The sequence below is a fragment of the Miniopterus natalensis genome, chromosome 1 (assembly GCF_054644295.1).
Source record: "Miniopterus natalensis isolate mMinNat1 chromosome 1, mMinNat1.hap1, whole genome shotgun sequence".
NCBI classification, from domain to species: Eukaryota; Metazoa; Chordata; class Mammalia; order Chiroptera; family Miniopteridae; genus Miniopterus; species Miniopterus natalensis.
Genome location: NC_142081.1, coordinates 13,093,560 through 13,119,362, shown reverse-complemented (window position 1 = coordinate 13,119,362; position 25,803 = coordinate 13,093,560). Strand labels below are relative to the sequence as shown.

Here is a 25,803-nt window from a genome sequence, read left to right as displayed (position 1 = left end):
ATTTTGTGGGTACCTCTATTTATGACCTTCCGTCTTCAATTATTCATCTAGCCATCTTCCTTGTCTCTCCTAAGTAACTTGCCGGCAAGGACTTGAACTTACAGATTTGAGAATTCCCTGGAGACTCAGCACGGAGCCCTGCACTTAGTAGTGCTGGGGCTTGGTAGCCGCCTTAGCTGGTCAACGGCATAAACTCCAAAGAGCCAGGGGCCCCTGTGCTTGTGTCTGTGGGGAAGAGGGAGTGGAGGTCCTGGGCATCGATTACCACGGGGGGAAGGATGTGCCATGATGCTTTCTGGAATAATGGCATTGACCGAGCAACTGATAAGCTCCCCACCAGCAATAAAGAATGGCCCTGGCTCATTGCTCATGGCTGAGTGAACTCTGCCGAGGACAAGATAAGGGCAGAGAAATACTGGCTGATGGAAGACGAAGGAGGGCCCTCTTTAGTTGGCTTTTCTTTCCTTTTTTTGTCAGATCTTGGCAGGTCGCTGAGACCTGGATTAAGAGCAGAGAAGAGTTTACAGATGAAAATTGTGCAGATTTCTGGGTAAAGCGAGTGACTTTTCATGGTACCTTGATGGGGCCAGTTTGACATGTTAAAATGTATAGCTTTCACTGATGTCTGCATGTATTGTTTTTTAAATATGCTTCGATGAACTCAAGAACTTCGAATGCTATTCTTTCTAAATTAATCCCACCCTGTCTTATTTGTTTTTAAAGATATTTTTGTGTCGATTTTTTGGTTGATTTGGAGGGAGTGGGGCGGCTGGCCTTATTTTAAAATTGAAAGGAGCTTCGATATAGTGGACTCCGTCTCTTTCCAAAGAGATGCATGGCAGGAAGCCCAGGAAAGTTAATGACATGCCTGTTTTAGCGGGCTGTTCGGGAATAAAATGTTTCCAGCCTCTCACTCAGGTTGTCCTTAGTTATATCTTGTCTCACGGATTTCCACATGTTTATCTGTTGCCTGGTAATCTTCTCTAATGTGCGTATTTTATTTACCCAACTAAATTGTCAATTTCTTCGAGGACTCAATATTTTTAACTCCTTTTGCCCTTTCACAAACAAGCACGCCTTTAAACATTGTTATTCACGATGGGTCATCCTTTAAAGATTAATCATGGCCACGGGCAGCATTTGTTTGCACAGATTGCTGTGGGTGAAGAAATGGAGAGTTAGAAAACTTTGCTTAACAGGAGGGAAGAAAACATTAGAAGCAAGATAAGTAAGACAAGGATTGTTTTTAAAACAGAATAATTTCTTTTGTCCTTACCGGATTTGAAATTGGACTAACGGCAGACGGAATAAAGGATGCAGATAAACCAAATTGCTCTAAATAGCTGCAGTTCAGAGCAGTGCTAGAGAAATATCTTCAAAGAGGGTTTAGAAAATGGGAAGAAATTAGTGCTTCCTGCTGTGTGTGCACACTGAGCGCTGGAATGCAGGGATTAGCAAAGGAAATGGGAAGGCTGGCAGTAGCCCTCCCAGCCTTGTCTGGCTGTCAGAGCTGGTTAGCAAAAGCTTGACTCTGACATGAAGGGTTTAGAATCATCCCAGGTCACAAAGAAGACGCCGCTAAGAACCCACAGCTCTTTGGGGTCTGGCTACAGTGCACCTGATAAATAGTTCAGGTAGTCCGAAGGCCTGGGTCTAGAAGACTTCAACTGTGCTTTTTCATCTTTCTCTTTAATATCAACCCAGGCCTTTCCATCTGATTCTGTTTAAACCTGCCTTTCTCTCTCTCTCTCTCTCTCCCCCCTCCCCCGTGTCTCTTCCTCCACCCCTCTCTTTCTATCATTCCTATCTTTATCTGTCTCTTTCTCTTTCATCAAGAAAGACCACTTAGGGAGCCCAGTGTTTTGTTTTCTCTCTGCTACATTTTGCTTTCAATAACTCAGAAATATCACGGGAAATAAGGAGCATTATTTCTTTCAGTAGTGGTAGCTCTCTCCATTGAATGGTGCTTATCACTTTTGCTTGAATTTTTGCCTCAACAAGCCACAGGTTTTCCAGGTTTTAAGGCTGGTAGAACCATGATATGCATTTGAAAGTGTATATAGTGTACAAGTCATCTAATATCAATTGAACATAATTGGGAAGCTATTTTAGTAATTAAGAAATCATTAAAATATTTAATAATAACTTATACATACACACACACAAAGCATTTAAGTGGACATGAATTTGCCAAGCTTTTGATGTAGTGCCCGCCCAGGTAATTGTCTGCATATGGAACCACTGATTGAATTAATATTGTTTTCTCCACCGGATGCATCAATTCTGATTTCCTGTTTGCTTTCTTTTATTGGAATAAAACCATTAGCCCTTGGAGAGTAATCTGAGTGTAGAATCATATCCGATTTTTAAGATTCTGTCTTTTCCATCTCCCATCCCCACCCCCCCAGTTTGCCAGCAACTGTAACTGATTTGCCATTAATGTTTTCCTCAACTATTCAACTAGGTTTCCATGCAGTTAATTCCCTTTTTGTACTCTTATTTTATTGCTTTACAAAATATTTGTTCTTATTACATAAGTACAGTACAAAAGTATAACTGGCATATATGATTTGGATCTCTTGGTGAGCCTAGAGCTTGACATTCAAGAGCATGAATGAAGGTGGCTGAAGAATAGCTGAGCAGCTGCTGACAACTAGTACATCATGGGTGCAGTCTGTGTATTTCATGAGGGCACGAAAGCACGGCGCTTTCTGCTTTGTTGACAAAAATATTGATCAAGTGGAATATTGGTAAGAAACTTTCTGCTACATATATGCCAGGCACTATAGATCTAGGCTGTGTAATCTTGAGAAAATTACTTACACACTTTATGCCTCGATTTCTACATTACTAAAATGGTAATACGCTAATAGTGTCTATTTCATAGGGCTGTCGTGAGAATTAAATGAGTTGGCAAATCTCAAGCATGCGGCCTTGTGGATTTTACCGTTTCACACAGCACTCAGCACATGTGCACCATTATTATATCTGGGGGAATGACCCGGATGACCTCATTTTAACCGAATCACCTTTTTAAAGACCCTGTATCCACATAGGGTCACATTCTGAGGTACCAGGGGTTAGGACTTCAGATGAGTTTGGGGGACACAATTCCATCTATAACCACCTGTCTGTAGTGGGCATTCAGCAATGAATGAATGAATGAATGAATGAATGAATGAATGAAATTTTTTGCTAAATTTCTAAAATTAACAATTGTACCAATACTTGTGAGTTATTAATAAGTTTCTTGAAATTTTTATATTTCTTTCAGCCCAAAGATATCCTTAGGAGATAAAATTCCGTGGTGATATTTCTATTTATTCAGTGACTCACCATGTGAAGAGCCACCATCGCCAGCAATCTGCCCAGACATTTGCAGGACCCCTGGCAAGGGTTAGAGAGAGACCCACCATAGCTCTCATCTTTCAAAAGTTATAAATTTCATCACAAATTGTTTAAAAAGTGTGTATAGTTCTCCTGTGACTGATCTGTCTTTTAGAATATTCTAGAAGGCCAGGCAAGTTTGACTTTAGAATCATCAAACTTCTACCAAATTCTGCATGGGAAGTGTCAACACAGAGAGGACTGGCCCCAAGCCTCTTCTCCCCGCACTGGGGTTCCATCCTGAGCCTTAAGTGGCCTTACACACACACACATCAGATCTGCCCTCTCCTTTCCCCAGATAAATGAGCCTAGAGGTGTCATAACCTTGGGAGGAAGGACCCAGGGGAGAAGCCAGCCCCGGCCCTAGGAGAAGGTTGGGGGCAAGAAATTCTGGAACGTGGCTTAGGGCATAGCCTAGAGAGGGCTCTCCAGGCTTCATACAATCATGCCACCGTGGCCCTGTGCACACCTTGCCCTGATGGGAGGGTGTGGGTCAGACGTCTGAGGGTGGCCCTGTGGTCAGTTTCAGGTCCCTCAGGAACTCCCACTCATTGTGATTCCTTGACGAGTGAGCAGGAGAGTCAGGGGGACAGAACATTCTGAGAAGACCCCTGGCTCAGGGCTTTGCTACATCCACAGGCAGCTAACGGAGGCAGCTGTTTCACCTGGGAATTTACTTCATTAAGTCCTGACCCTGGGCACCCACAGTTTCTGCACCCATGAGTCCTCCAAAAGACTGTCTCACCACTTGCGAGGAGACTTGTGTCTAGCAACGTGTGAACAGGTTTCGGGTAGAAGCGGGTAAGGCGAGGGCTCCTGACCCCTTGAGTGGGGCCCACCCTCACTGCAGCTGCGACAGCCCCGTCCCTCATGAATGATGCAGCCCCGTCAGACCTGGACCGCGCAGCACTAGCACCGTTTTCGTCACTAGGGTCACTAGAAGCCGCCTTTGCAAATTGTCTCTGGTTGTTTGCCAGGCTGTACTTATAGCTTCTTTTAAAAAAAGCCAGTGCTTTTCTTCATCACATGGGATAATTTATAGGTAGGGACCAATTTACTGGCTAGGGAGCAGCGGGTGGCCTGCACCTTTCCCAGTGGAAGGGACATTATGCTAAACAGGGTGGCAGCCTTCGGTTCTCCCCAAGGAACGGGAGGGACCCTTCTAATTATTTACGTGGCTTCTTTACCCAGCATGGGCATCTCACTTTGTCATTAAAGTGCTTGTTTAGTCAAAGCTGTATTTCTTTTATTTATTTATTATTCATACATCATCTGTCCCCAAAGAGAATTTGCAGCTGCAAACAGTGTGTGTTGGGGGGGGAGTGTATTTGGGAGGCTCTCTGAAACAGGACATTTGAAGAGAACATTCTGATGGGACGAGCTTGGAGCTTGCTTTTCCACCCCAAGCTCCTTTTCTTGATAAATTTCTTGCTCAAGTTCATCTTTTTACTGTACAGACTCAGGTGGTTCCTTTTGCTTTTTATCTTCTCTCCCCCTCCCAAATCCAAGTGGTTTGCCAGAGCCATCAAGTAGCTGAGACAAAGGTGAAAAAACAGTCATAAGTGTCTTCTCATGGGTGTGCCTGCGTGTGTACGTGAGTGTGTGCGAGTGTGTGAGGGCCTGTGTGAGTGTGTGCATGTGTGTTGAGAGACGGCCTTTCTGCTCTGTTGCCTCCCTCTTGTGGCAGCCTCTTGCACAGGGACCTGGGTGGCGTGGCTTGAGTCATACTGTAGTTTGCTTTTCTGTAAAAAAAAAAAAAAAAAAAAAAAAAAAAAAGTTATGTTTTCCTGTTTGTTTGTTTTTTGGTGGGGAGCTCTGTTTTAGAAAACAGAATATTCTTAAGAACGTACCATTGTCTCGCATTTGGGTTAAAGTTTGAAACCTGCAGCGTCCATAAGTGAAAACAGTGCTCTGGCTGTGTATAAACCTGGAAAAACATCTACTCATATGTTTAAATGCCTCTGTGTTTGGGGAACAGATTTCAAAATTCATTCAAATGAGAAAGGCCACCAGTATAGATTTTTTTAAAGGTAACTTTGAAAATCTATTTTGTTCTTTACTATTTTCCTTTGATCTGGCCCTGTGCTCTGTGTGGCTACCCCGGGTGTGATACGGATGCTTCTCATCTGGGGTTTGATTTTGCTTCTTGGAAATCACTTGATTTTATTTTAGCCCACACATGATCATGTTTTGGCAAGAGAAATGTCCTTGAGAGGAGAAGGTCAAGGATAAGAAATGGTTATTTTTATTTTGTTTTTGTCTGTCATCCCCTAAATCCTGAGCACAGCCTGACGCTTCAGCATGACAGGTGTTCTGAGGACAAGAAGATGTGTGATAAAGCCCATTGATTCAGCCAGGAAATTTCAGAGCATTTACATTCGGAACCATCCCTATGACACCGAAATAAGCTTAAGTGATGAATTTTTCATAGTTTAGACTCAAAATCAGATAACTCACCTGGCACTGCACTCTGTGTAATTTCATTCCCTGTGCTAATCAATATCGCTCACTGAAATCTGGATTCTTTTTGTGAAGGAGACACCCACTATCTCTTTCATTATGCATATTACACATATGGTGCAGTATTTTGGTAGGAAAATCGGTCATGTTTATAGTTTGGGATTCAGTTTATATTTCTCATAAGCGTGTAATTTATTTTATTTTTATTGAATTTATTGGGGTGACATTGATTAATAAAATTATATAGGGTTCGGGTGTACAATTCTATAATCTATCATCTGTATATTGTATTGTGTGTTCATCACACCAAGTCCAATCTCCTTCCATCACCATTTATCCCCCCGTTACCCTCTTCTACCTCCCCCATCCCCTTTCCCTCTGGTAATCTCCATGCAGTTGCCTGTGTCTATGAGGTAATTTATTTATGTATTTGCTTAATACTTTCACCTTTTATCACCCAGTCCCCCAACTCCCCTACCCTCTGACAGCTGTCAGTCTGCTCTCTGTGTCTATGAGTCTGTTTCTATTTTGTTAGTTTCTTTTGTTCATTGGAATTCACATATGAGTGAGATCATGTGGTATCTGTCTTTCTCTGACTGGTTTGTTTCACTTAACATAATACTCTCCAGGTCCATCCATGCTGTCACAAAGGGTAAGATTTGCTTCTTTTTTATGGCCAAGTAATATTCCATTGTGTGAATGTACCTCAGCTTTTTTATCCACTCATCTACTGATGGGCACTTGGGCTGCTTCCAAATCTTGGCTATTGTAAATAATGCTACAATGAACATAGGGATGCATATATCCTTTCGAATTAGTGCATAAGCGTTTTTATAACTCTCAGAGACGCTGGCCTATTTTGTATTGATTCGGACTCTGTGGAGTGGTAAAGTGGTATGCAATTAAAGTACAGTAACTGTCACACTGAATCTATGTAAATATACTAATTGTGGGTGTTATATGAGCAGAAGCATGTATTCGTGTGTGTGTGTGTGAGAGATCATAAAGGCTTACCTGAATTCGGGTCATAACCATCATGGGACTGCGGGGTCAGGTGTCTGGTGTGATCAGGCGCACCTTTCAGCAAATGAAGTTTGTAACAGTGGGTCAGACTGACCCATGTCCTCAGGCCTGTCAGTCAATAATGGCACATCATTAGATATGATTTTGTAAAGCAAGAATAGTGCTATCCTCATTGCAATTATTTTCCAGTTGCATGCTCTGACCTTTCTCTAAGGTATCCAGCCTCTTTATGTTTGGGGACTATGCATCCATTTCTTCATCTATCCCTCAGTCTTTCTGGGTAAGTTAGAGTAGCTTAAACCCCTTGAAGTCTGTTCTGAAATAGTATGTTGCTTTCTTATGGGACCTCAGACTGAAAATGTCAAAGAGATTTTACAGACGACCTCTTCAAGCAAAGTAATCATCTGAAGGCCATTCTTTGATTCCTTCATTTATTCTGCAAACACTTCTGGAATGCCTGCCACGTGCTGCTCTAGGCTCTGGGGAAACAGTAATGAGCAAAAGCAGAGCCATCTCTGGCTGCGTGGGGCTTATGGGGAGGCAGGACATAGGTTAGGAGCAAGGCTCTCCAGCCCATGCCCAAGTTCACATTCCATTCCTATCACTTATCTGCTGATTGGCCCTGGGGAAGCTACTTAACCTGGAGCACTCTTTCCTTCTTTGGGGGTAATTACAGTGTAAAATGCATTGCTTTATTATGAGTCAGTGCATGGAAAGTTCTTAAAAGTATCTGAAACTATACATACTATGTTGGAAGTGATCTTGAAACCTCAAAGTAAGTTAAGTCACATGGTTGTTAGAATGTACAGGTGAGGAGCTGAGAAGACAGTCTAGGATGGAGATTTAAGTGTATGATTCATTTGCATAAAATAATAATTTAAGCTTAAGGCTCAGAGGCCATTTCCTACAGAGGGAAAGTAAGACCAGTGCCTGGACCCAGCTCCCTGGACTCACATCGAATAGCTAGAACTGACGAGGGAAAGCCTGAAGAACAAAAAATAGCAGGAAAAATAGTAGGAAAACCAGCACACTAGATGTCATAGCAAACAAGGGACGATGAAGTTTCGAGAAGGGCAAGCACAACAAGTTCAGTGGTGCCGTGAGCTCAGGTAGGAGGAAGGTGGGCAAAGCCCTGTGCATTTAGCAACCTGGGGCTGATGCTTCTGAGAAAGTAGGGCAGGAACCAGTGTGGGCTGTGATGGTGAGAGATGGGTGGGAGGTGAGAAAACAGAGATTCTGATGACGGACTGTTCTTTTTTAGGAATTTGGCTAAAAGTTAGGAAAGAAATGTGACAACAGCTGGAGGGTGGGATTTTGGGTCAAGGGGATTATTTTTAAGTCGAAAATATGGAGAAGGTTTAAAAGTGGATCCAGTTTGAGAGCAAGAGGTTGTACACGCCGGAAGGAAGAGACGGAGAATTATGTCCTGGAGGTGCCTGTAGCGCGAGGCTTGCAAGGAAGGGATGCTGTGGAATAGAAAGTGGGTGCAGGTGCAGGCAGACTCTGTTCTCTGGCAGCAGAGCTTGCCTCCCAAGAAGGAGAGGGAGGGAAGAAGAGAGAGGCATGATGGCTTATTCTCTCCTCCCCCGCTCCGGGTAAATGCTGAGAGATTGCACGTGGGTGTGTGACCGAATGGGGACAGCACAGAAAGGGACACTCGCATTCAGAATGACGACTGCATGTTTGAATCATAGGGTGGAAGATGGAAGAAGAAACCTTTCAGACTCCCTGGAGTTCAGTGCTCTTATGGGATTGTCTGGATACCGTCTTTTGTAGAGAGAAAGCAGATCTAGCAAGATTTTCCCTAAATGTAGTGTTTAACGGATTACTGATGCCACTTTCTACAGATTTATTTTTCCTTTGGAATTCAAGGAACTCATGATGCCTGTGACATCTCATCCCAAGAGGTTAGTGTACATAAGGTGGCCATGTGTTGGGCAGTTGGTGGACAGTTTCACCTTCAACAGCTTTTCCCACAGTGGCCCCACAAAAAAACCTTCTCAGGCTGTAGAATGTGGTGGCAGACGACTTGAGACTCTTTGACACTGAAGTAGGGAAGGAGACTTGGTTGTCTGTCTTGCTAGCATCCCGTAAGTAGCTGCCAAGTCTTTTCGACACCCCTGACCTTTGGCACCTGGATGCTGCTGGCTGCTGGGCAGCCACTTGGTTTCTCAGCCCTGTGGAGCCTGCAGGGGTGGGGGGAGAGTGGATAAGGGCTCCCTGACTAATTGCCCTTCACCTACACACAGGCCAGCTGGGAAGTGTTACCCACTTCAAGTGCCGGGCAACTGCTAGTTTTATAAACTTAAGCAGTGGGAAAGAGCTTTTGTTTTTGCACAGAAGTAGGTGTTGGTTTTAATACCATTATAATTAACACCATTCATAACATCACACCTGAAGCTCGTGTTTTCTTACAGGAGATTTATGATAGCATTCTCTCCCCAAACCATCTACATGGCTTCAGGCAGATTACTTCACTTCTGTGGACTTCATTCAAGGTTGATATACTTATTTCTTATGGGTTGTTGTGGAATTAAATGAAATGGAACATTAAAATGATTTGGGAATTGAAAAGAGCTTTATGCAAGAGTTAGCTGGTCTGGCAGGAACCTCTTCTCGACACCAGGGGTGGTGCCATAGTTATCTTTCTGGTAACTAGTTCCATGTCTAGCAGGAAGTGGGCATTCCCCAAGTACTTGCTGGGCTGTACTTGGTGTTGGTTAGACCACACTGTGGGTCTTGTTTTCCATGCTGGGTAACACATATCAAGAAAAATATTACCAGGGAAGGCTTTAGCATTGCTAAGAGTCAGGAGGACATGGAAGAAATGGGGCATTTACACAGGAAAGGAGAAGATCTCAGAGACCCAGTAGGCATCTCCACATATTTACAGGGTTAATGGATGGGAAGGTGTCTCTCCAAAGGAAAGAACTGTGATTGAAACAGTGAATGAAAGTGAGAGGGTAGTAAAATTTGATGGATTCAAACAAACCGGCTCTCTGCCAAATTAGAGACAAAAGCTCCCTGAGACAGAAGGCTTTTATTAGTAATTATTTTTATTTTTTAATTGAAGTAAAATTAGTATATAGCATTATTTAAATTTCAGCAGTACAACCTGTAATTTGACATCTGTATACACTACAAAGTGATCACCACCAAAAATCTACCTACATTTTCACCATCCAGTTGACTGCACCCACCCATTTTGTCCCTCCCCACCAACACTCTTCCCCTCTAATAACCACCAATGTTCTCTGTATCTATGAGTTTGTTTTTGTTTTGTTTTAGGTTCCGCGTATGAGTAAAATCATGTTATTTTGTCTTTGTCTGACTTATTTACTTAGCATAATACCCCCAAGTTCCATCCATGTTGTCAGAAATGGCCAGAATTCATTCTTTTTTATGTCAAAATAGTATTCCATTGTTGTTGTTTTTTAAGTTAGTAGCAGGAATGACCAGCACATAGTTTATGTTTTCTATGTGTTAGGCAGTATTCTAAGTGATTTATATCCCTACCACAGCCATGAGAGGTTAGTACTATCTTTTTTTTCCATGTTACATATGAGTTAACTGGGACATAGGGAGGTGAAGCCAGGAACCCAGGCTGGCATAGCTGATAAGTGGGAAAGCTGTTCAGGTCACCTGTCCTCAGAGCTAGCTCCTGCTCAGTATACCATCTGCACCTCTCTTGAATTACAGATAATTGAGTTTATTTAATCACCACTTGGCACTCTTAGTTACTTTACATGCATTATATCTAGTTTTCCCAACAATTTCATGAGCCTGGCTTATTATGCTCTCTTGAGATGAAAAAAAGTGAGATTCAGAGAGGTTAAGTCAAGGACCCATTGTCATGCTATTAATGGGTGGCTGAGCTGTGATCAAAGCTAAATTCTGACTCTGAACCCTTTGCTCTTTATATACCTCTCACATGTTGGCTTGATCCAGAAGAGAAGGACCAGTTGTCTCGATGCCCTGAAAGCAACTTCTGATAGTGAATGTCTGGTTAGTGGAACCTTAAAGTGGCTAATCATCAGACCCAAATGGGGAAAGTTGATAAAATGTACATGCCCAGACTTCTTTGAAGTCTTATCAAACTAGAATCTGCAGAGGTGGGACCTGGAAATACTCATTTTTCATCACCTTTCCTTAGTGTTTTGGATGACTCTCAGGGTTTGGGGAATCATTGGATAAGATGGTGGAAAAAAATCTCTCCCAAAGATGAGAGCCTAAGAAATTAGCTCTTTTCCATGCCTGAAACAAGAGATGCTCAGTATCTGTTTCTTTGAGCGAGTGAATGAATGAATGGACTTTAACAAACCATTTGAAATGGTTTGAAAGTATATAGATATGAGCCATAGGAGTTCCATTCTTTGTGGACCATGTACTTTTTCCTTTTCTTTAATTCAATTGCTGCTGTCGCAGTAAAATTTCTTCCGTTGTTAGTTTGTTCAGTACTGGGTTTATTGAATACCCCGAAACCCAGTCTATAGTTTAGATTATGCAGATTTCAATGGGCCCAAGGGACAGCAAGTGGGAGCTCCCTAGTGGACTGAGAGATTTAGAGCAGCCTGTGGCAGTAACAATGTGTCTTCAAAATTTATGCTTTTGAGTTTGTAAAATCGGTTGCCTGCTCTAAGCTTATCCCTATTATTTGAACCAACTGCGTTGGAAGTCTTGGGATAACAACTCTTCAATGTGTTAGAGAGTTTTATGCTTGCCAGGAGAATAGCTTTTTTATTTTTTTATGTTTTGTCCAATTTTAATGTTTTCAATTCTAGATGGACCGGAGCCAGGAAATTGTCAACTGCTTAAATAAAGTGTTTCCTTTCTTTCCTTGCCTCCTTCCCTCCTCTCTTCCCTTCTTTCTCTCTCTTTGTGTTAGCAAAGAAAAATATTTGTCTAATGAGAAACTTTAAGGGGCTTGGTTGAGGTTCAGTGAATGAAATGGAAAAAATGATTTCAAGTTAGGGGGAGCCGATTGTTATATTTCCCCCTGAATTCCTCTGCTAATCCCCACATCTTGGCCAACCAACTATAGCACCTTCCTCATTGTCCTATGCACAGTATTTATAACCTATCTTCAGGAATGTGGAAATGTGCACAAGATCTCAAATTGCTTTAGTGTTTCCAGATTGCAACAAAGACATTTGTAGTGTAGTGAGAGGCCTGTGGATCCTGCACCTGCGTGCGTCTGATTTTAAGCACAAACTGCCTAACTCCAGAAGCACTGAGTCCGGTGTACCCTCGGAAACTTTCCAAGGAGAATCCCTCTCTTGACGTTGAGCTTTCGCATTTCCATCCCTTCACGCATTGTGCTGTCTCGTCACAATCCAGCCAATGCTGAAACCATTAAGATTTTATTAGGTTTGTCCTAGTGTCATTATATTATGCAATTGGCATTGCTTATTGACAGTTCCTATTTTCTCAGCTATGATTTTTATAGCCGGAGTTTATTAAGCGCTCCTGGAATAGAGGCTCCTGGAATTAATTTTAAAAAATCTCCTTAGGCAGCACTAGGAGAGAGACACTTTGCAGAAAGCCTTTCCATGATTTGTGTGCTCCGAGTTGCAGTTCCGATGAAAAGAGTTGAAGTAAAGCACCCTGGAAGGACTTCTGCTGTTCCCGTCATCTTCAGCAGACTGGCAGGGCCTGGTCTCGCTGCCTCCAAAGAGCGGTGGTTGCCAGTTGATTTACACCCTGGCTTTTGAAACTGTTTTCTGCTTTTAAATAAAAATTTCTGTTTTTACCTAGTGCCTTCCATGGAGCCTTTCTTTATTAATCTCCAGTTTCCTGGAGGGGAAATGTCCTCAATGCGGCATTCAAACAAATACGAAAGAAAAGAGAAAAAACACCACTTTGGCTCTGAATATTTGAGCGGCATCTTGATCCGAAGCAAAACCTTTTTATTCCCCGCAGTAGAGGCTTACAAATGAAACTCCTGGTGACTGTGAAACATGGGCCTGTGGCCCGATCATCTAGAAACGGGATTGCCTCAGTGAGGAGCAGACCAAAGTGGGGGCAAAGTGCTGTCCGGCCAAGTTCTTTCCTCAGCTGGGCTGAGTTTTGCCTCTTGGCCCACGTACAACTGGCTTGGATCCGTGTGTAGAATTTCTAGAATCTTCTCTTGCTTGCACCTGTTTATTCTTCAGATCGTCACATAGACAGTCCTTGTCATTCAGCGTTCTTCAGGACACCCCATGGGCTAAATTTGCACTCTGCACCCAGCACCGTAATTCCCTGGTGCCCCCGGCCGGTGCGCTTCCCGCGGTACCGTAATTCCCTGCTTGCCCCCGAATCCTCCCCTCGCCAGGCTTTGAGCCTCACGAAGCCAGCAGCCAGGCCAGCTCTGCAGAAGACCATCTTTCTCCCAGTGCCCACTCAATGCCGGTTGGGAAATCAAGGACAAACATACTGCATTTTGAGTGCCCATGGCAAGGAGCGTTTTTAGGTTCCATTTATTAGAAACTTACCTTCCGTTTCCTCTGTAGAATCACAACAATGATGCTGACCTTCTAAGGTGCTTGGGAGATGGGGCATGTCAGTGGTTCTCAGCCTGGGCAGGTTTTGCCACCCCAGGGGGACGTATCTTTGGCAGTAGCTGGAGACTCGTTTGGGTGCTCATGGCAACTTCACGACCAAAGAATGGTCAGGCTCCAAACGTCAGTGGTCTGAGGCTGAGAAATCCTGGCGTAAGGGAAAGGGCACAGGGGCGGCTCCACGGTGATTCTAGGTTGCTGTGGGTGCTGGAGTTTACCCCTTCGCCTATACTAATAATGACAAGTGTGCAGAGAATAGCTGCCTACAGCATTACATTGTGGCCATTTGTAAGGCACCATATAAGCTTTTCACAATATTATCCAACTTAATCCTCTCCAGGAGGCTGTGAGTTAGCAGATCATTTCTCACATGAGGAGAGGGACTTAGAAGGTTAATGTATCCAAAGCCCGAGGGCCAGCGAGGGTCAGAGGCAGAAGGAGATCTCAGGGCCCAGTCTGCTGACTATTACTCTGTGTTGCTTTCTCTGTAAATACCGTCTCCAGCTTAAGGTCTAAAAGGATTTCTGCTTTCAATATTTAGGAGGAATTAGAGCTGAAAATATAGAGGGAATGTTAGCCTACTGAAATTCAAAAGCGTCTTTTTCTACGCGTTTGCCGTTTTACACTTGCGCTACTTGGCACAAAGGTACAGTATATTGGCTGAGATAATACTTAGGCTGCTGTGGACCCAAGGGTGAGAGCCAGCCTACTGTGCACTGTGATTTTGTGAGGTTCCCAAGAAGCTCACAGAAAACCCTGGGCGTTTGCTGTCATTCCAAATGGCACTTGTTGCGGCTGATCAGCACACTGTGATCTAGATGGGACTTTTCTCCTAGGAGGGCAGGTAGACAGTTGGCCCCATGCAGTCCTCTGAGGAGCCCTCTGCAGGACCGCTTCCTCTGGTATGTGATGAGAAAAGATGAGCCCATGAGTAACATCCACCTGCAAGGGCGCAAGGCCTGGGCCAGAGGGACTTCCTCCTGTTCCTCCAGGACACAGCTCAGGTGGGTAGAAGATTTACAATTTGGGTAGATGGGGAGAGTCTCCATCCCTGAGCACTTGGTTAACTCCCAGCCATTACTGCCTTGAGGCTGTTAGCGGAGGAACTTTCCAAGTAGATTCTGTCATCCTCAAATATTGGTTTATGGTTTTTCAGGCCCTAAAAGCTTGGCGTGTAAACACGGTTAGGCATCTACTGTTTTATGGTTTTTCAGGCCCTAAAAACTTGGCGTGTAAACACAGCTAGGCATCTACTGTTTTTACATAAGCACTTATTTAGAGACCCCAGAGCAGCTGTTTTGCTACCTTACAAAATTTTATTCACTGTGTGTCACTATCACACTTGGAAGATTCCTGTGGAATACTAAACAATATACTAGATTTTATTCTTTTAGTCTCCATTTCCTACCTCTTTGAAGAGTAAATGCTATAGCACCAAACAGTGTTTTGTTCTTAAATAAATCATGCTTTATAAAAGTGGATTCCCCTGATTACGAATGACTCCTACCACACATCAGTGCTTGTCGTTCAGATAGACCCTTTTCAAGAGTCTGCTGAGGCCAGGTGGCACGTATAGTCAGTACACTGCTCCACCTATCAAATGCCATTTACATGTAAGATATAATTTGAGACAGTCTCTTGGGGATGGAAGTGGTTAGTATGTTTTATGCTTTTACTTTTCTCTAAAGAGTCATTTAACATCATGCTCTTACATTTGTTTTACATGTAATAAATTAAAACATTTGAATGGTTAAATAAGATGGCACTGTGCAGGGCGGTGTGTCTCAGATTTTAGGGTTCACAACTGAGGCTCTGCCTAATATGTGGCTTCTGTGTTTCCAGCAACTTCTGGTCAAGCGTATGCTCCTGGACCAAGGATCACACTTGAATAACAAACTATTAGGAAATGTTAAGATGGTTTGAAAATTGAAACCTGAGCTAAGGATGGTACCAAGCTATGGCATTAAACTCATTTTTTCTATACTACTCTTGGTTTTATTATAAATTATTCTTTAAGCATAGAGGGATTTTGCCAGAGGAGATGGCTCTTGTTCTGTGGCAAACCATATATTTGTAAATTTAACAAATTAAATAATGTTTGATTTTATTTATTTTTATAAAGTATCCCATCATTTGTTTTTAAAGAAGATTTCTGAACAGTAAGTAATGAATTTTACCATTTCTGGTCACGAAAAGCATTTTTTAGGTGGTTCACCACCTTTTAAATTGTAGAACAGATTTACAGTATCCATGACACTTAAACAGCACATACACTTTTTTCTTTTTTAATTATGTTTCTCAAGATAGCTAAGGGAACAATTTCAAATAGTTCCTCCTTGCTTTTTGATATACGTTGTTTCCATCTCCGGATATTGGTGAGAATTAAGAGACTCCTAGCTTTCCATGTCTTGTCATGTTAGCTTATTTTGTAGGAAAATCAAATCTGGCACCTTTCAATTAGCTTCTTTACCTCTGTAATCTAAAAACAGATGGGACTCGTTCTGGAGCATGAAGGCAGGATCGCTATCCGTGGGTTGCCTTTACTTCCGCAACTGTGTCTTCTGTCATTTCCAAGTTTACTGAAGATCCTTCTTTGACGGCAGGAAAAACACAGATGGGCAGAAGGTTGTGTTGTTGAAAAATAATGTATTCCCAGTCATGAGCTCTGCAACTCTCAAAGGGATCACAGTGGCATACATAGTGCACCTGTACCTGGAGGTCCCAAAACCGGGGATAAGTGACAATATGTCAGGGGCTGGGGTTTGGTCCTACTACTTGGCAACCCAGATGCAAGCTATTGTGGAGAAAGAAAAGGCGAGAGGAGGCAAGAAAAGAGGAAGAAGCGTCTTCTCTCTGCCTTCACACATTCTGCGCCTTCCTTTGTAGTGCTCCATCACCGTGTCAGATCAAAAGGCTGTGTCTTTTTAAAGGACTTTGTCAGTCCCATTTTGCATTGGTTTATTTGTGACTTGAAAGGGTTTCACTCCCCCCCCCTTTAAATTTTATTGCTTCCTTGGTCACTTGTTTCATCTGGAAACAAGACTTGGACCAGTCCAATTTGTAGGTGCTCTGGTCATGCGATTCGGTGGACTCAGCGGGGTGCCTGTCTGTTTGCATATGCAAATAGGTACTGAAGAGAAAATACTGATTGGCATTGTAAAATGCGCAGCGTGATCATTGACAGTCAGAGGTAACAGTATGGTTTTGTTCAGAAGGTCATTGAGTCATTTTCATTTCTTTGGATACCTTTTCAACTGAATTACTGTTGCTTAAAATATCACTGAATGCCAGTCACCTGCCTCTAGTCACTTAGCCCCAGTGACATCATTCCTGAAAGGTGTACAGTCAGGGCGGCACTTCTCCCACTACTACCCTGAACTGACTCTTTTCTCTCTACTTTCCTACAACAGATTGCAGATTGAGCTTAACCAAGAAGTTCATAGGCTGACCAACGCTGACCGACCTACAGCCGAAGAGGGGTGTTCTGCCTGCCCAGCCGGGCCTCTGTTGAGCGCCGATAACTTGGCTTCATTCATTGCCTGTGCAGAAAATTCTCCCTATTGATTTTTTTTTTTTCCTTTTTTTGCACATGGAGGACAGTAGCAGGGAGGGCAACACAGGCTGACAAGACCAGAGACCGCGAGAAGATTCCTTCACCGCGGGCCTTTGGGACATCTCCTCTAGTTGGAGTTCTGGACTTTCACAGGACCCCATCCAGTCATCTGTTGGTTTGCTATCTATTATTTTTTGCTTTTGTTTTTCCCCACCACGTTGTATTTTATTTCCGTACTTCAGAAATGGGCCTGCAGACCACACAGAGGCCCAGCCGTGGGGCCTTCTTCCTGAAATCTTGGCTTCTCATTTCCCTGGGGCTCTACTCCCAGGTGTCCAGACTCCTGGCGTGCCCCAGCGTGTGCCGCTGTGACAGGAACTTTGTCTACTGTAACGAGCGAAGCTTGACCTCAGTGCCTCTTGGGATCCCGGAGGGCGTAACCGTGCTCTACCTCCACAACAACCAAATTAATAATGCTGGATTTCCTGCAGAGCTGCACAACGTACAGTCGGTGCACACCGTCTACCTGTATGGCAACCAACTGGATGAGTTCCCCATGAACCTTCCCAAGAACGTCCGAGTTCTCCATCTGCAGGAAAACAACATTCAGACCATTTCACGGGTGGCTCTTGCCCAGCTCCTGAAGCTCGAAGAGCTCCACCTGGATGACAACTCCATATCCACGGTGGGGGTGGAGGAAGGGGCCTTCCGGGAGGCCGTGAGCCTCAAATTGCTGTTTCTGTCCAAGAATCATCTGAGCAGTGTCCCCGTTGGGCTCCCCGTGGACTTGCAGGAGCTGAGGGTGGATGAAAATCGAATCGCTGTCATTTCAGACATGGCCTTTCAGAACCTCACGAGCTTGGAGCGCCTGATAGTGGACGGGAACCTCCTGACCAACAAGGGCATTGCCGAGGGCACCTTCAGCCACCTCACCAAGCTCAAGGAGTTTTCAATCGTAAGGAATTCGCTCTCCCACCCCCCACCCGACCTCCCAGGGACGCATCTGCTCCGGCTGTATCTGCAGGACAACCAGATAAACCACATCCCTTTGACGGCTTTCTCCAACCTCCGCAAGCTGGAGCGGCTGGATATATCCAACAACCAGCTGCGCGTGCTGGCGCAAGGGGTCTTCGATAACCTCTCCAACCTGAAGCAGCTCACTGCTCGGAATAACCCCTGGTTCTGTGACTGCAGCATTAAGTGGGTCACGGAGTGGCTCCGATACATCCCTTCATCTCTCAATGTGCGGGGGTTCATGTGCCAAGGTCCTGAGCAGGTCCGGGGGATGGCTGTCAGGGAGTTGAATATGAATCTTCTGTCGTGTCCCACCACGACCCCCGGCCTGCCCGTCTTCACCCCGGCCCCAAGTACAGCTGCCCCAACAACTCAGCCACCCACACTGTCTGTCCCAGCCCCTAGCAAAAGCTACACGCCTCCGACTCCCACCACCTCCAGACCTCCCACGGTTCCCGAGTGGGAGGGCAGGGAAAGGGTGACCCCACCCATTTCCGAGCGGATCCAGCTGACTGTCCATTTTGTGAATGACACTTCCATTCAGGTCAGCTGGCTGTCTCTCTTTACTGTGATGGCGTACAAACTCACGTGGGTGAAAATGGGCCACAGTTTAGTCGGGGGCATTGTTCAGGAACGCATCGTCAGCGGGGAGAAGCAACATTTGAGCCTGGTTAACTTGGAGCCCAGATCCACCTACCGGATCTGTCTGGTGCCACTGGATGCTTTTAACTACCGAGCCGTGGAAGACACCATTTGCTCCGAGGCCACCACCCACGCCTCCTATTTGAACAACGGCAGCAACACTGCCTCCAGCCACGAGCAGACCACGTCGCACAGCATGGGCTCCCCCTTTCTGCTGGCGGGCCTGATCGGGGGTGCCGTGATATTTGTGCTCGTGGTCCTGCTCAGCGTCTTTTGCTGGCACATGCACAAAAAGGGGCGCTACACCTCCCAGAAGTGGAAATACAACCGAGGCCGGCGGAAAGATGACTACTGCGAGGCGGGCACCAAGAAGGACAATTCCATCCTGGAGATGACAGAGACCAGCTTTCAGATCGTCTCCTTAAATAACGATCAGCTCCTTAAAGGAGATTTCAGACTGCAGCCCATTTACACCCCAAACGGGGGCATTAACTACACAGACTGCCACATCCCCAACAACATGCGATACTGCAACAGCAGTGTGCCAGACCTGGAGCACTGCCACACGTGACAGCCGAGGTCCCAGCGTCACGCGGGCGGACAGTGGCCCTCCCGGGAACACACACGTGTGTGCACATAGAGACACGCAAATTACATTTGATAAATGTTACCCAGATGCATTTGTGCATTTGAATACTCTGTAATTTATACGGTGTACTATATAATGGGATTTAAAAAAAAAGTGCTATCTTTTCTATTTCAAGTTAATTACAAACAGTTTTGTAACTCTTTGCTTTTTAAATCTTAAAAAAAAAAAAAATAGTTGCTGAAGTACTGTACAGGGTTGTACAGAGAACCCAACGCCAAGGCGAAAGGACGAGTGATTCTTCCTTACGATGCACAGGAACCACTTTGCTGTTGACGCTGTCAGGATAAATTCCTTTCCTAGCCGTGGTCAGAAGAAAGGGCAGGTAAAAATGGACTCATCGGGGTAGGATATAAAATACGGGTCAAAGAATGGCCCGGAAATCTTCATGCTATTTCTATACTTCCTGGCCTGGAAGGAAAGCTCAAAAATCCCAAAATATAAGAAGGGAGGTAGTTACCCTGGTTTGACCCAAAACAGGAAACGGAGAAAGCATCAGAGGAAGTCAGTTCCTGTGAGATAAGTGAACCCAACCTGGCAGCATCAAGGGTTTGGCAAAGACCCTTAAACCTGGGGGTTGGCAGTCTGACCAGGAACTTAAAAATCGCTCCCCGGCCCTATGTGGTCACAGAGCTGGAGACCCGAGTCTGACTTTACTCACCTTCGGGGACAGGTATGATGTCCCGGCCAGAAAATTCCCTTTAAAAGTGTTACTATTCAAATTATATGTCAGGCTCAGTCACATTCAACAGAGATATATTCTAGAATACTTTTTTTAGAAGAGGCTAATAAAAATAATGGGAAGATTATATTGAATGGAGTTATTTTTGATAATGAGAATTATTTGGGTAGATTCACTGCAGCTATGTCAACATGATATTTAGACCCACAAGGGATCGATGTTTGGGATATACTAAAGCAGCCTGTTCTTTACAAATTGTGGATACCACTTAGAGAAAAGCAAGCGATCGGCGGCTCTGCTATACTGTGTCAACTGCCTTTGTTAGTATCATGTTGAAATAGCTTGAATTAATACCTTTACCCCCTCGCAAATTCTTGTCTTCCAATCACCTCACATGTATTTTCGTAATTAGCTGTTTATGCTATGTTTGTTTTTCTCCCCCCCTGCTCAAAATTTGAAAGAAAATTATGGATGCCAGTCTTGGTTGCACAATATATCCATATACACTTTAAAATATATACTAATTTTCACTGCTAATAATTCTATAAGAACACATCAAAGCTGGCCAAAATAATGTTTTGTTTTTTTAAAAGAAAAAAACAATATTGAGTTTCCTCCTTGGACTGACTTTGATCCTGTCCCATTTTTGAAATTTTATTTGTTGCTTTTCAATCTTGGATGTTCCTCTTCTTTGGGACTTGTGGAGGGATAATCAATCTTATATTAACATGATAACGGATGAAAAATGAACATCAGAGAGCCAAGGTTTGTTCCCCTAATCTTGGCAGGGCTGGGCACGGAGGAGAAGGCATAGAGAAGAGAGGGATGCCCATGCTTCAATCCACGTCATTTTGAGGCCATGTCCATCTTCAGAAAGTATATATAATTTCCTCTTTTCCACCCCTTAGATTTAGAAGGGCTATAGATCACATATATTATGTAAAAAATAAACCCTTGGGAAATTATTTTCAAAGTCAAATTTAGGCATTTCACTCTGTGTTGCCTGTTTTCTCTACCACAGGCCATTATTTTAGGGACCCGTAAAGTTAATGTCACAATCATTTTGTGCTTGCGCTCGCTCGCTCTCTCTCCTCTCTCTTTCTCTCTGTCTCTTACTTTTAACACAATAGAACTGTGATGCGCCTCTTTGTAAAAGTTTAGGTATAAAATGCTATGCAAGTTTTTCTTTATAGTAAGAGCTTTATTTTCTTTAACAATATAGCCCCAACTTATATGTTTTAATCCCCCCTGTCCCTCAGAATAAGCAGAAAATATAACTGGAGATATAACGTTCTAGACACAAGAACTGAAACTGTCTGTGCAGTCAGTAGAGCCGAAATTAACTATGAATTAATTGAATTAATTCTACAGTGATTTTGGTCTCCACGTTAGTCAGTTAGCTAGTGAGGTTTGGCTGTTACCTTTTCAGCGCTAGGGCCACACAGTGAAGGGCTGAGACAATCTGCGAAGGTGATCCGTGAAGCGGTGAGCCACCCAAAACGCACGACAATGACATGGGCTTTTATGTATCCAACCGGATAATCCCCTTCCACTGCCCTCTTCCCCTTGGCTGTGTAGATAAAACTATGTGTTCAAATGATGGTACTTAGACTTTTGAGGGGTTTTTTTCTTTCTTTTATCCACAAAATAATCACTCTTATTTATTTGTGTTGTGTGTATAACCCCTAGTGGGATATTTGGCTGCTGAAAAGATTTGCTCTGGGCCAAGAAGACCAAGGCTGGAGAGGTGTCTTAAACGCCTTAAGGGATTCACAGAATTATTTGGGCCTTAAGTGGTACTTTGGGGATCCAGTCATGTGAAATGGTTAGGATGATTGGAAAACGTTCCTTCGCTGGAAGGTGCTCCTGACGTGGTAGAATCTAGTAACAGGTTTTACTCTCATCTCATGCACAGCGTGACAGAGATGGCTAAAGTGAAAATCAGTCCCCCATTTGTAATTACACGCCCGAGGCTCTCGCCTACGGCAGGATAAAAGCACGTCGTGGGATTTGTAATGTCTTATGTATCTTAGGAAAACTGCACAACAACCATCAGTGGTGGATTATGTGGTGATGTATTTGGGCCTCTCTAGCTGGCATCATTTTGTATCTTGAAGTGTTTAGTTGAGAGTCAAGGCTGAAGGTGCAGACCAAGACCATGAACAAAGCCCGACTCACTGGCTTTTAAAGAGCTCGCTGCTGCCTGACCCCGTGAGGTGATTTCAGACAGTAGGCCACCACTGTGCACAGGAGCTTCTAAAAGGAACAGGCATAGTCATGATCATAGAGAGATTACTGACCATCATTCATGCCCAGGGTTGTCATTAACACCTGCTTGTTTAAGGAGACTTGACTGATAAAGGTGAGAGACCCTGGGCTTTCCTCAAAACTGTCAGATGCATTAGTGGCCCATCATGTGAGACAATCACAGGCAGAGAAAGGACTTTGTTCCCTTCCTTCTACCCTGTGAGAAATAATACAATTTCTAATGATCTGGATGTTGGTTGAAAATATATTACAACTTTTATTCCCGAGGTTAAAAAAGGTGTAATGTGACTAGTCCGTTAAGAAGTATTAATGAAGTAGCTAATAATACAGCTCCGTTTCCCACTAGTGCGGATCCTAATGGTCTTAGACATTTCGCAGCAGTCAGAGCCCCCTTCCCCGCTGAGAGGGACACGCTCCTCGTGGGAGCAGAGCACCCTTTCCAAACCCAGGCAATTCTGTCGCAGCCCACAGGCGGCGGCTGTGGCCCTTGACCGCACACCTCGGCTGCAGAGCCCACTGCAACTTTTGACAGTGAACTGGTTCATTTCCATTGAGTTTTTTGTTCACCTTTTTCTCTAACCCATAACCAGGAGACATTAATTTTCACTTTAGAAGGTGAGAGTAACGATTTTGCTCATGACTTACCTTTCCAGCTGCGTGGGAAAGCAAAGCGGGAAATAGTACCCAGTTGGGAAAGAGATACATACACACAACAAACAAAAGACCCCTTCCAGTTCCCCATCCTGTCAAACCTTGCCTCATGCTCTTGCTGTCGAGTCAGAATGCTGACCTGGAAAGCTGTCGTTTACATCGGCCTCTGGCTTCTCCAGTAGGGCTGGTAGGCCGTGCTGGCGATGGGGGAGGCTTGTCGCTGACTGTGGGGAGAAAGTTTTGTACACCTATGACACTGTTGTTATAACACACAAAGCAGACTATATTTTGCTAAGCGTCTCATTTTTCTAGCAACACACCCACCAGAAGAGCACAAAGCAAGGCCACCGCAACAGGCATTTTTAAACAAGTGTAAAACACGTGTTGTGCACACAGACACGCGCTGGGGCATCTGTAGAGATACGGATGTCAGATTGATCACCCTTCGGAGGCCAGGTGAGGGTGTCACCGCTGTGTGTCCCTCAGAGGACCAGCGGGCCTTCACTGAAAGCTCATCCCGATGATGTGTTATTGTTTGAATCATATATGTTGATTTGCTTCTGGTTTGTGTTTAGTGCGCTCTCGCTGACAAGGGACTGCAGGGGGCTGGAAGATTCTGCATCGCTCATCCTCTGAGACCTATCGTGTCGCACACTTTGTTAACTACAAATTCACTCTACACTATACAGTACCTTGTTGATATATTCAGTAAAGGCTTATTTTAAAAGAAAACCACATTGTGTTTATCTGAGTCAGTTTGTTGGGGTACAGCCAATACTTGTCAATGGCAAAGAGAAACGAAGGAGGTAATAGGATTTTTCGTTTCCTCCCACCTTGAAGACAACGTCGGCGTTTTAAGACCATTTGAGTCTTTTCATGTGAGGGGTTTACATGAAATCTGCATATTCTCTTTTATTTCCTAAATTGTGTGTTCCTCCAAGTATCTTTTGAATATACACACATTCCTTGAGCATATTTTGTATCTGTGAAATCTTTGTTGTTTAGTATATAGGTAAGTCCCAGGGTAGTTATCTAATGGGAGTAGTCTTTTCCCTTATACACTATTGGTTTTAAATGTCAGTTTTCCTTAAGAATTCTTTTGGCCCTTTTCTACTTCAATATTTTCATAGCTCATCCACCTATACTTTTAACTAACACTCATGAAAATGGAACTATTCATATGTCCAAGTTTGACTCTGGATTAATCTCATGATCTTCCGGAGCCCCACCCCTCCCCCCTTTTAAAATCCCCTCTTGGACATTTTACTAATAATATATTTGACAGATTAAATCAGGAAATAAAATCATGACACTTCAGTTAACTAGTATTAATTATTTGTAGAATCTCTGTAGGAAAAATAACTATGAAGCAATAGTTTAACTAGAGGTTCATATTACATTTGGGAGATTTCATGCAAAATAATGTTCACGTGTTTTTAGTTACTTTCATCAAGAGTTACAGACCTTGTTCTATGATGACCAGACCCTTAGTCGAGGAATATCATTTATTCAAGAAAGTTTCTTAAAATCCTGGTCTGTGGAAGGCACTGGGCTGAGTTTAGAGGTGTCAGAGTCTAATGAAATACAATCTTGGTCCCATCAAGCATACCTTCTACTCCACAATGTTCCTAAACATTTGTCCATTCGATGTATGTGCTCCTTACCCACTTCAAACAGAGGATTAAGTTAGGCTCTGCCAGGGGTTCAGAGAAAAATAGGACTCTGCTGCTAAGACGCTCACAGATCATGCAATAAACTCATGTTCTAACTCACCCTGGTGTCTCAGAGCCCATGTGATGACTTAACATTCTCTTTAAACTCAACAGAGTATCTAGGGTAACAAAAGAGACATATATTACTTGTTGGTAAATTTAATGAGACGTCTGTATTATATATTAGATGAACTTGGTGTTTAACAGATAAAACAAAGTGATAGCATGTTGATAAAATCAGAGCCCAATTTGAATTACATTTTCAAATTTTTTTAAATCTAAGAATTATATTTGGTAATTACACACACAACCTCTTAAATTTCCACTGAGTGCCAGAATGGAAATGAAACTAAAATAATAATAATGGCACCTAACAATTACTGAGCATCTCTGTATATGTAAGACTATATTCCAAATGCTTTGCTATACGTGATTGCATTTTGTCTTTAATCCTGTATTCTCTTAACTTTTCAGATTTTGAGAGTCAGCTTCCTGAGAATGGCAGAGTCAGGAAGTAACCCCAAGCATGACACCATACATTTTTAACTGTTTCCTTGCCGCTTAATAGATTTACTAGCCTTAGAATTGACTAGTGCTTAGGATAAATTTGTAGTCAGTGTTTAAGGTTTTTGATGATGGAGACATTATAACTTCAGTCTGGCTACATATATTAAATTGTTTGTGGCAAACCAAGGGAACATTTTTATAAACCTCAAAATATCTGTCTTTGAAGTCCCTTGGTAATCCATTCCCATACTTTAATAGAAATTCTACTTTTGTGATTATCTGATGGCTGCACATTTATCTGATTTGAAAGCTTCAGATGGAATGCAGATATGTCTACACCCACAGGGTGAGCTGAGAAAACTATTAAAAGGCCTGGAGTCAGGTTATTTTTAGTAGTGAATTTGTTTTATACTTGAGAGGCTGCTCTAAGTACTTTGTAGATCCTGCTGAAGTTGCTCACATGTCAGAATTTATTAGGGCATTAGCAAACCAGTTTCTGGATTTACACTTTTTTTTTTCCTTAGCACAAATGGAGAATGAACACTTTAGAGGATATTACATAAGCTTTATATTCATTAGTTATACAGAAAGTAGGGATAACGCATTTTTAATGCTATACTCCAAACCAGATGTCATTTTAGCACGCACCAACCAATAATTCCATTTGTCCATTTTCTTGGTATGAAGTCTGAACTAGATAAAAATGTCAATATACCCTT

General features: G+C 43.3%; 1 protein-coding gene across 6 annotated transcripts in view; it reads left to right on the top strand.

The window, feature by feature from the left end:
• The window catches only part of FLRT2 (fibronectin leucine rich transmembrane protein 2), an 89,065-nt gene extending 65,468 nt beyond the window's left edge, over positions 1 to 23,597 (top strand). For all 6 annotated transcript variants that reach the window (XM_016212917.2, XM_087818732.1, XM_087818745.1 and 3 more), the window contains exon 2: positions 16,820 to 23,597. In XM_016212917.2, coding sequence (XP_016068403.2) covers positions 17,207 to 19,189 — 1,983 coding nt within the window. In that variant the 5' untranslated portion in view covers positions 16,820 to 17,206 and the 3' untranslated portion in view covers positions 19,190 to 23,597. The remainder of the gene's footprint in view (positions 1 to 16,819) is intronic.
• Positions 23,598 to 25,803: the final 2,206 nt, after the last annotated feature.